Consider the following 12,527-nt stretch of genomic DNA (forward strand, 5'->3'; position numbering starts at 1 on the left):
AAGCTAGAGAGAGAAAGACCACTCTGAGATTTTTCCATCCAAATCCTCGTGTTAAATAGCCTTTCTAAAATAAAGATTTTATATTCCTGTGCTTACTGTTTGCATTCGGTTTTAGGACTATATGAATGACATACAAGATAATAGAGATGAAAAAGAAAAGCCCTTCATAACAATTTTATGACCTACTTATAACATAAATTAAAATTTATAAATTTTAAAAATGAAACAAATCAATAACATCATGCATCATCATTATGAATTGAGTAACCAATTAGAAAACTCTTTTTAAAGTGTATATTCAAGGTAATGATCTTCAGATAATTTTCTGTCCTAACATACCTGAATGATAAGATAGAATTTTCTTAGTATTGGTAACTCATTAAAGCCAGTATTCTTTTTTTTTAAATTTTATTATGTTATGTTAATCATCATACATTACATCATTAGTTTCTGATGTAGTGTTCCATGATTCATTGTTTGTGCATAACACCCAGTGCTCCATTCAATACATGCCCTCTTTAATACCCATCACCAGGCTAACCCATCCCCCCACCCCCTCCCCTCTAGAACCCTCAGTTTGTTTCTCAGAGTCCACAGTCTCTATTCCTAACTGTCATGCACCAAATGAAAATACATACACATACACATTTGACATTTCACACTACTCCTGTATGTTATTTTCTTCATAAACAAATATTAATAGTGTCAGTTTTTCATCTATAAATAAAAGCAAGCTATTGTTTTCTTCTAATCTTGCTTTTAATGTGTGCTTTAGGACAAGTAATCTAAATATTTTGTTTGATGCTAAAGAGAAAAATGTTTTATGCTACTTTATTTAAAAAATGGTACAAGAAATGTTTTCCAGAATATTTCTAGACCCTTCACTCAGAGATACGGCCAGAGATTTTGATTTTTCAAAATGATCAGATTGGTTGCTAAGAGCACCATTTTCTTGCCAAACTTAATACTTAACGCATGCTCCCTGTAGAATTTTCATAGAAAGACTAAGCCTGATAACATTGTTCAATAAAACAAGTAAAAGTAAATGGCAATAATTCAATAAAGTATGGCAGCTGTGGAAAGAAAGTCTTTAAAAACAGGTTTAAACATTTCTTAAGAATCTCTTGATGTTTCATCTCCCAGTAGACTAAATGTGATGAGGAGCAGGGACCGATGTGTTAACCCACTAACCTACCATAATAGCATGACAGATGCTTCCTACCCGAAGGGGTCATGCCTGGGAGACAGAGAGGAGCAGGAGACTGACAGAATGCCCAGGGAGAGTATTGATCCACTTTTCTGGTAACCATTACAGAGACACGCGTTGACAGTAATTAAAATGACTTACACACTGGGATGGTTTCAAATTCAAATCTTCGACTGAAAACACCATAGCCTGCTGCTGTGCGTGCCCGAATTTGGAAGACATACACTGAAGCTGGTTTCAAGCCCTCTGCAGTTACAGTTGTCTCTTTAGACTTGATAATTGTATAGCTGGTTTCTTGGTCCTTGGATTACACACGTACATACAATAAAAAAGTCAACATATGAATTACTAATGACAAAACTTAGAATCATAAATCAGAAAATCAGAAACTAATAAACTTGCTATTAGTACAAATATAATCTTTTAGAAGAAAAAACCCTATACATCCTAGGTGTGCTATCTATATAAAACCTAAAAGTGTTTCCTAGAACTCAAAGATGGTGGATAACATGTTCTCCAGTCACCCACCACACTTGTCTTTGGCACAAATAAATTTGTAAACTTTTAAAATATGATTTGCAGGAGATGGATTATTTTACAGACTTTATTTTAGTATTGGTATTTGTGAGTTTATTTTTCTCATAAACGTTTTATTGGAGCACATCTAACATGCTGCCTATTCACAGAGAATGATGGCAAGGTCTCATATATTGCCAGGTAAGACTTACGCTTTATATCTCAGGTGAGTTTGATTTCTAATTATATTTATGGCTTGGGAGAAGAATGAGGACTTTGCTGGAGAACTTTAATTTCAATTCATTAATTCTAAACAGAGATTACTAAAGAAAAACTAAAGAAATTTTTTTTTCTTTTTAAAAAGCTTTCTATTTTTTCACGTTTTTGTGTTTGAGCTGGGTGAGTAGTGAATGGAGATGGAGTGAAAAAAAATATCACTGTAAAGATAGTTTTGGAAACTGTTCCTATTTTGACTGCTACCAAAGTCTAGACTAACCACACATAACTTCTCCTTACCTCTGAGGTTACCACACTGAATCTTAGACCTACACGCTGAATCTGAAACCTACAAAGATCTAAACACACAAAGTCCCTGTTCTGAACTTTCTCCTCCCTTGCATTTTTCTGTGTGAATTCTTGACTACACTTGCATTTCCTTAATGTGTTCCCACAATTATTACATTTCTGATAGATATTACAGGATGAATTGATAGGTAATGGTTAGAGATTTTTTTCCCCCATTTTTAAGCATTGGTCTTTACTTACAGTATCTTGATTGATGACTGTAAACCATCATTTGCCAAATCATTTCATAAAATTTTATTTTACTAATAGAAACATGTATTGAGGTTTTTTTTAAAGATCTAATGGAATAACATGTAAAGGATTTTTTTTTTCTGAAATGAGAAAAAAATTGAAAACAAAAATATAACAATTACTTCTCAAACATCCCAATAGGGAACATGGTTATTATTTAATCTTCATAACACTATTAAAATGCAAAATAAATGCAAACCATGCTCCTTCTCCCTTGAAGTTTACCATCAATAGTAGCATACCATGCTGTGACTTTAGTGTGGACACAGAAAGCATGTGCTAAAATACAGCAAGTTCATTTTTACTTTTATCCTCAGTTTTCTTATCTGTAAAGTTGGGATATTGGTGCCTGGATATCTTCACAGAGTTGTTGTAAGAATGAAAAAAGTAATGCATGTGAAAACACTTAATAAACTAGAGAATACATGTTTTAATTGTCATAATTTTTATTTAAATTTTTTCTACTTTGACACATCAGAGTGAATTGCTAATCACGTTCTATTCTACCACCAATACAATCTAAAGTATACAACCTACCAAAAAAAATTTTAAAGCAGTTTTACTATTCTTCATTTAATACAGTCAAACATAGAGAATTGTCTTAGGGTTAAGTTCATCCAAATTTCTATCTAAATAAGTATGTTCTAATTTCTAATGCAAAGAGGTTTTCTGATTCACTCTACGCAAACAACTATTTTCTTAAAATTTTTTAATGCACAGATTAATTTAAGTGCCAGGTCTTTAAGGTGTTTAGGAAATATTACTAGATTTTTGCAAAGGATTTAAAGTAGGTCATTAAATCCTATAAAATTTTACCTAGTAATGTACTGATGTTCTGTGGCTGCTCAAGCTTAAGACTGAATATGCAAGACTTTCTCAATAAGATTATACTTTTCACTTTGGCTATGACTGAAGCAGTAATTTCAGCAAGAAATGATAAAATATTTGTTTGTTATTATTTTCTCTTTGTTTAAAGAGAAGTTGGTTTAAAAATCTAGACAAAACTAAAGATTCTGGTATATTTGATATAATTATGATTTTTACATAAAATATTAACATAATGTAAATTTTTTGTTTGTTTGTTTTATAAAAGAGCACAGGAATATCAGGGTTAGAATTCAAGCCATCCTATTGTCTAAGAAGTGTGCAAATGTGGATACACAACTCAACCTCAGTTTTTTCTTCTTTAAAATGGGACAAAATTATTTATTAAGAGCATGGTGAGCAATAGAGATGGAGATAGAGATGATATACATAGCACCCAGCACCATCTCCACAACATAACCAGTTCTAGGTAAATTTGACTTGAGTCTGTATCATGATGGCAAATTTAATAAAGTTTGTTGTAAACTCCTAACTATTGAAGTCACAATTAATATGTCTTGTAAAATTATTAGAAGTTAACATTTTTGCCAAATCGGGGGGGTGGGAAACATCATAAGGAAACTGGCATGCTGCTCCTTGAAATAATGCATGACCTAATATCAATTGCACAAAATTATGCAACATTCTGATTTATATATTAACATGTATATCTAAGTGGTTCTTTATCGGAGTTCTAATTGCACGTTGTCTCTCTGGGTCAGTTGAAATCTCTAGTGTCAGAGGGACTCACCAAAGCATATATCTAAGGGATCGAAAACCATTAATACCGATTTTGAATTACCTAAGTATCTTCCAAAATTTGCTTCTGTTCCACTCTTTTCAGTCACGGTCATATTATAATTTCCTTTTTATCACAAACCCTATATATACATCTTCAACACCCACGACCACCAGGCTGCCAGATCCCGGTCAGGGCAATGGGTTTTGCTGCCTTCGTGCTCCAGCTGAGCAAATGAGCTACATTCCCCAGCTGCTTAACAAACACTGTTCACATGCAGCGAGGGGAGGGCCTCAGCAGAAGGAGCCAGCTGGCAAACACCCTGCCAAGGGCAGGTTCCTTTGCCTCTGCCTTTAATTAAGAGATGGCAATGGGCCCATCACCATGCAGGAGCAGAGAGGCCCAATGACCTCTATTAGAGCAGGGCAATGGCAGGTAGTAATACCAGTTGGCAAATGCAGGAGCCCTGGACAGCTCTGCCACCTGTGTCTGGCCAAGAGCCATCCAATAAAATGGTGGTGTCATTCTGAGGGTTCAAAATGAGCTCGGGAAACCTATCAGGACCCCCACCTCAATACATGCTATAAAAGCTCATTATCCTTTTCTTCTTTTTCCTTTGTTTTTTTTTTTTCCGAAAGTGTTAAAAAAAACTTTCATGTATTTTGTTGGTATGCTCAATAACCTTGTTTGGCAAAAAGTTCTGGGAGTTAATATTTTCACCGTAAAAAGGAAAACACTGACCAAGAGAAGTTAATAACTTCCCCCAAATAATATATAAAGGTTTTGCTGCTTTTAATAAATGTAAATGGACAACTTGCTCTTCATTTACTGAAACTATATATAGAAATATTTTCCTAAGTTACTTTTTCTTATGTTGAGTGATACAGATAATAGAATGCATTAACATGGCATTAAATATAAGATATTAAATGTAAAACTAAATTTCATGAACTAGGTATAGGACTATGAAGAAAATAATTCCACAACATGGATAAAATTCATTAGAAGGAATATTAAGAGAAAAGGACTTTGCCTACCACTTGTTGAAAAACTCTTTGTTTAACAGAAGCAGCAACTTAAAGAAAAAAAGAAAAAATAATTATAAATCCTTGCTTTTATTGAGTATTACTCAAGTACATGCTGGTAATAGTAAAAACAATGAAAGATTACTCATAAGGGGGAAAAATAGGATAATTTCATTGGAAACAAAAAAGAAAACCAGACATTGGTCCAGCTAGTTGCTTCAGGGGAAGAAAAACCATACAAAAAAATAATGACTTGTCAAATTTTAGTCTTCTTGCTGTTGCACTTCATCTACAATGTATATTCAAAAATAGAGTTTTGGTGAATAGTTTTAAAAAAAAATTTTTTAAATACTCCCTTCTTTTAATTAATTAATTAGTTAATTAATTAATTTTTAAAGATTTTATTTATTTATTTGACAGCGAGAAACACAGCAGGAGAGGGAACACAAGCAGGGGGGGTGGGAGAGGGAGAAGCAGTCTTCCCGCTGAGCAGGGAGCCTGATGTGGGACTCGATCCCAAGACCTGGGATCATGACCTAGGCCGAAGGCAGACGCTTAACAACTGAGCCACCCAGGTGCCCCTAATTTATTTTTTTAAGGTAGGCTCAATACCCAATTTGGGGCTCAAACTCACAACCTCAAGATCAAGAGTTGTGTGCTTCACTGACTAAGCCAGCCAGCGCCCCTGGTGCATCATTATTTTTAAATGTCATTATGCATTTCAACTTCTTTTGAAATAAACTTCAATTACAGTAAAAACTTGAAACTCAGAATATTTATAAAAATCAGTCTATCTATCTATCTATCTATCATCTATCTATCATCTATCTATCTTTATCTCCTGCTTTTCATTAGTATACAGTAATAAAATTTGCAAAAAAAATAAATAAGGATGTAAACCTTAATTTAACAAATTATTTTTGGATAGAGCATATGTTTAGATTGTAGATCTCTAGAATTTAAAATACAATTTGGACTACTACTCCCAGAGAAACAAGAATCAGTGAGGAATATTAATGACACAACATTTTACTTGATTTGTCTTATTTTTTATAATAAATACTGTAAACCATATCCCAATATAGTTTTTTTTTAAAGATTTTATTTTTAAGTAATCTCTACACCCAGTGTGGGTCTCGAACTCATAATCCCAAGATCGAGAGTTGCATGCTCCACTGACTGAGTCAGCCAGGTGCCCCTATACCAACAAAGTTTTGTCTCATAGATATTCTCTTAGGACATTATTGGTGAATAACATATTTGATAATATATTTTTTTATGAAATAGAAGTATCTTCATTTATGTTCCCTAATGATCCAATAGTTATTTGTGATGCTACCAGCAAGTCATTCCTAGGAGGATTACTAAGTAATCCTTCAAAAGTAATAATTTGCTATTTATTCATCTATTTATAAAATCAATATAAGAACATTGTACAGGCATTCAAAACCTAGGAAGGATATGTAAACATCCCCACTGTCCCCCTTCCCCCACCCACTACTGTTTTACTCTCTATCATTATCTTTACACAGGTAATTGTTAAATCAATGAATAAAAGAAACAAATAAAAAATCTCTATAATGCTACGCATTAATTTAATGTGTTTCAATGTATTTACCTATACTCTTTCATCTATGCATATACACAAAATGTTGAATTTTTAAATAACTTTCATTAATAGAATATAAGTATTTTTCCAGATATTTTTGCATTAGTACAAGGAGAACCACTTATTCCCTCTCCTCTCTTTTCCAATGTCCTAACGTGGACAGTTTCTCTGGGATTGCAAAGTAAGTTTTTAACTTCTTCCTACCCTCTTCACTATTCCCTCTAAGAGAAGGAGTGATGCCTCCATGAGTTTAGGGAAAGCAATTTAGTACATGTGGCTGAGTCCTTTCCTTTTTTGGGGGGATCTGCTTCTCTGCATATGTTTGTGATCTTTTCTGCTCCTACTTTCAGAGGATACATACTCTTGAGTCAGAGCTTCTTACCCACCAGTGAGAGTCTGGTTTGAGCACACTTCTATCTTTTTCTCCTCTACCAGAAGTCAGGTTGTTCTAAGTAGTGTAAGTCATTCAGATCCAGACTATAAAAATCAAAGTAAAATGGGGGTGGGAGGTATAGGAAGACCCATGGTAACTGCATATCTAAGCTGTATACTATAGTTCCACTTTAGAGATTTAAGTTCACCTTTATTTTCCATCTGTATTATTTCTTTATCAATAGCTCACTTGGTTGTGGATTCAGAAAAAAGGAAAAGGAATAATTGTTGCCTTTAGACCTCAACACCTATTATGGCAAAACATGCAAGAGTGGGCCTAAGAGACAATTCAGGAAAGAAGAAATTGAGAAAATGTAGGAAATGTGAGGTCTACTTTTCTGATTTTATGCCTTCTAATTTTAAAATATAATTTATAATACAGTATTAGGTTTTTGATATGGATTTTAAAAATTATGCTTTATATTCACATCTTATCTACCCATACCTCCTTAAGAGCATAGGTATTATGCAGGGTTAATTTTTCCTTGTAGTACACGCAGTCAGTACTGAAGGTCAAGAACTTAAGTGTTTACACTTTCAAAATGTCCTATGACTTCATCTTTTAATGCTGTGAAACCTAGTTAAGCTTATGTTAGACTATATGGCACTAGTCCGACAGCATAAACCATTTGGCAGCAGAAGAACACGGATAGAGTGCTCCCTATACATTTCTAGCCTCCATAATCATGACTGCAGAATCAATTGTCATTGATTTACACATAAAATTGCAACATGCTTTTCTAAAAATTGGGTAATTGCAGTTGCTAAAATGAAAAAAAGAAGAAGCAGAAGAAGAAAGGACATTCTTTATTCTATTACTCTCACCTTTTCAAAATATTTGATTTCATACTCCAAGATGATTCCATTTGGACGATCTGGCTCTTGCCAAGACAAAGAGATGCTGTTTTTTGCAATCTTCCCCTTTTTCACATTGGTGACTGGAGAGGGAGCTGCAAAATAGTGTAAATAAAGGGTAGCATGATTAACAGAGCCCTGAAAATACAATGAGATATAATGTAGTGTAATTATTACATTAACAATTTAACAAGAACTACATTAACAATTAAATTTTCCTTTACCCTGAAAATTTTACTTTCCTTTATGTAATAAAAAAGTTCTACAGATTGTAAAGTGTTTTACAAATATAAATCAAGTATCCTGAGAATTTTCTTAAAACTAGAGTCACATAGAATCTTAAGTATATATTTTCTCTATAAAGTTTAGAAACATAAATGAACTATCTTACTTTTCTTATAGAATAAAGACATTCCTGATGACCTTATATATCTTCCATGTTTCTAAAGTTATTGACACTGCATAACATATATCCCATTATGCTAGTACACATGATTATCTATATTACCATATTTTCACAACATTTTGGCTCTTTTAATTTTTTTAATCATGTGGGTCCTATAATCATTCATAAAATCATCAGTTAAAGATAGTGGGGATTGCCTTCAAAATTATATCATTAAACTTGTGGTATTTCTTGAAAACAATAGCAGATAAAATAAACATTTTCCTAATCTGAAACTTTTTCCTCTAAGATAAGGAACAAGAAAAGGATGTCCACTCCCACGACTTTTATTAAATATAGTATTAGAAGTCCTAGCCACAACAATTAGGCAAGAAAAAGAAATAAAAGACATCCAAATTGGAAAAAAGTAAAAGTGTCATTATTTGCAGATAACATGATACTATATATATAAAAAGCTAAAGACTCTACCAAAAAAAGCTACCAAAATTAATAAATTATTTTAATCAAGTTGCAGGATACAAAATTAATATACAGAAATCTGTTGTGTTTCTATACACTAATAATGAATTAACAGAAATAGAAATTAAGAGAACGATCACATTTACAAATACATTAAAAAGGATAAATACCTAGGAATAAATCTAACCAAAGAGGTGAAAGACCTGTATTCTGAAAACTATAAGACACTGAAGAAAGAAATTGAATACAACACAAATAAATGGAAAGATATGCTATGCTAATGGATTGGAGGAATTAATATTTTTAAAATGTCCATACCACCCAAAGCAATCTATAGATTCAATGTAATCCCTACCAAATTACCAATGGCATTTTTTGTAGAACTTTAACAAATAATCCTAAAGTGTATACAGAATCACAAAAGTGCCCAAATAGCCAAAGCAGTCTTGAAAAAGAATAACAGAGCTGGGAGTATCACACTACTTGATTTCAAACTACACTTCTAGGCTATAGTGATCAAAACAGTATGATATTGGAAGAAAAACAGACACATAGATCTATGGAATGGGCTAGAATAGAAAGTCCAGATATAAACCCACACATATATGGCCAATTAATTTATGACAAATGAAGGAAGAACATACAGTGGGGAAAGAACAGTCTTTTCAATAAATAATGCTCAGAAAATTGGACAGTCACGTGTGAAAGGATGAAGCTGAACTATTATCTTATGCTATACACCAAAATTAATTTAAAATGAATCAAAGACTTGAACATAAGATTGGAAACATAAAACTCCTATGAGAAAAAAATAGGCAGTAATCTCTTTGACACTGTTCTTAGTGATATTTTTTTTTTTAGATATGTCTCTTCTGGCAAAAGCAACAAAAGTAAAAATGTAAAAAAATGGGACTGCATCAAACTAAACTTTGCACAGTAAAGGAAATCATTGACAAAATGAAAAGGCAACCTATTGAATACGAGAAGATACTTGCAAACCATAAGAGGTTGTTATCCACAATATATAAAGAATTCATACAACTCAATAAGAAAAAAAAAAAAAATTTAAAAAATGGGCAAAGGATCTGAATAAACATTTTTCCAGAGAGGGCACATAGATAGTCAACAAGCATATGAAAAGATGCTCAACGTCACTAATCATCAGAAAAATGCAAATCAAAACCACAATGAGACACCACCTCATACCTGTCAGAATGACTATTATCAAAAAGACAAGAAATAAGTATTGGCAAGGATGTGAAAAAAAGGGAACCCTTGTGCACTGTTGGTGGAAAAATTGGTCCAGCTGCTGTGAAAGCAAAATGGATTCCTCAAAAAATTAAAAATAGAACTACTATAAGATCTAGCAATTCCTCTTCTGGGTATCTCTCCAAAAAAGAATGAAAACACTAATTTGAAAAGATACATGTACCCCTATGTTCATTGCAGCATTATTTATAATAGCCAAGACATGGAAGCAACCAAAGTGTCCATCAAAAGATGAATAGATATAAAAGATGTTGTATATACTTATGCGATATATATGGTATGTACCTGTATACATACACACACACACCCACACATACACATACACACAATGGGATATTACTCAGCCACAAAAAAATGAAATCTTTTGACAACGTGGATGGATCTAATAGGTAGTATACAAAGTGAAATAAGTCTGACAGAGAAAGACATATGATTTCACTTATATGTGGAGCTAAAAAAACCAAAACAAACAAACAAAACAGAAACAGACTCACAGATACTGAAAATAAACTAGTTGTTGCCAGAGAGCTGGAGGGGGAGACAGGTGAAACAGGAGAAGGGGATTAAGAGGTATCAACTTACAGTTATAAAATAAATAAGTTACAGGGATGTAATGTACAGCATAAGGAATAGAATCAATAATATTGCAACAATTTTGTATGGTGACAGATGATAACGACCTATCGTGGTGATCATTTTGTAACGTATAAAAAATATTTACTCATTATCTTGTGCACCTGAAACTAAAATAATATTGCATGTCAGTTATTGTTTAATAAAAAAAGAAACATTTTCCTTCAGTTCCATCTCCCCCAAATATTTTTTAGAAGTCACAAATACTTATGATGTTCATTGCTATCTGTCAGTGCCTATTGAATGACTTTTCTGATGAAAATAGAAAAAAAATCTATGCTATTTTAATGTGTCTGGATTCCAAACATATGTATATTTGATTCAACATCCATTTTGTCAATCTGTAGAGATATGTATAGATTCTGGGTTTGACAATACAAATATGTGTTGATTAATATTTTTCTTGATGTAGATGATCTTTATTTTTGCAATTTTTAGCTTTGATTAGGAGAGATCATCGTGGACTAATGGAAGGAGTGTCTGTGTGTGTGTGTGTGTGTGTGTGTGTGTAGAGAGAGAAATCATGTATATTATATGATATGTATATGATATGTATATAATATGTATATTATAATGCACATATAAGAAGGTAGAAAAGATGCCAGTGATAGTGAATAGTGTATAACCAGTGAAAAGTGTATAGCCCTATCTGAACAGTATTAAACATGTGGTGAGATTAAATTTTATATATATATATAATATACGGTAATTTATAAATTATATGTAGAATGTATATATATTACATAACATTATATATATATATATATATATATATATATATATGTATGTATGTATATAATTTATTCACTCAAGAGTAGAAGACAGATCCAGAATTACATACAAAGATCAACATCGTCTGGCACCCTGCATCTTTTCTTACTTTACCTCCTGCTAACTGTGCCCTCGCTTTCTGCTCTTAGGGCACTTCAGACACACTTCTGCTGAAGACCTTTGTACAAGCATTCTAACATTCAGAGGTGCTTCTCACCCTGACTTCTCCACGACTCTCTCCCTCTCCTGTGGTTTTCTCACTGAGACCTTTCCTGTCCACTCTATGACTGAAGTAACCAATTCCCACCCTTCCCCTCTCTCCTCACCATACCCTCTGCTCCTCTGGGGTTTTATTTTTCTCCTTAGCTCTTGCCCTTGCACTACCTGATACACATCTCTGAATGTAGATTTGCTTTTTTCAATCCTCTCAAGTAGAATGTAATTTTTATGAGGACAGGGATATTGTTTATTCTAGCCACTGCTGAATTTCTAGATCTAAAACAATGCCTGGGACAGGGACAGAGGAGGGTCCAATAAATATGTATGGAATGAATGGCTGGTAAAAATCAAAGTAATGCATACAAAAACTTAAACCTTTTAAAATAAAAATTATTTTGTCAACAAAATTAACTATGAAACTCAAGGTTTAAGTATGTCTTTCAATAAAATTAAATAGAAACAGATATGATCTGTAGGAGAGAAAAATTAGCTGTCTAGTGTTTTATATACCCATAATAGGGTGATAATGACTTTGGTACTTCAATGTGTATTCTTATTGTTTCAATCACAGAGCTTTGTGATACTCAGGCTCAGAGGGCTCATATTTTCAGCTTTATCTTGTTTTCTTAAACATGTCCAGTTCCTCAGAATTTTCTGCAGTACTACAGAACACACAGTGTGCATATAAAACCAAATTGTCTAAAAGT

At 32.9% G+C, this 12,527-nt stretch overlaps 1 protein-coding gene across 9 annotated transcripts in view; it reads right to left on the reverse strand.

Annotated features, from left to right (window-relative positions):
- Positions 1–12,527, reverse strand: part of EPHA5 (EPH receptor A5) — a 346,898-nt gene that overhangs the window by 97,015 nt on the left and 237,356 nt on the right. For 8 of the 9 annotated variants that reach the window (XM_032400482.1, XM_032400478.1, XM_032400476.1 and 5 more), the window contains 2 exons: positions 8,034–8,158; positions 1,349–1,508 (listed from right to left, as the gene is read on the reverse strand). In XM_032400482.1, coding sequence (XP_032256373.1) covers positions 1,349–1,508; positions 8,034–8,158 — 285 coding nt within the window. Of the gene's footprint in view, positions 1–1,348; positions 1,509–5,179; positions 5,218–8,033; positions 8,159–12,527 lie in introns of those variants that run through there. The other variant, XM_032400483.1, reaches the window with a different exon arrangement.

Source organism: Phoca vitulina, unplaced genomic scaffold (assembly GCF_004348235.1).
Source record: "Phoca vitulina isolate PV1807 unplaced genomic scaffold, GSC_HSeal_1.0 scaffold3, whole genome shotgun sequence".
Classification (NCBI taxonomy): Eukaryota; Metazoa; Chordata; class Mammalia; order Carnivora; family Phocidae; genus Phoca; species Phoca vitulina.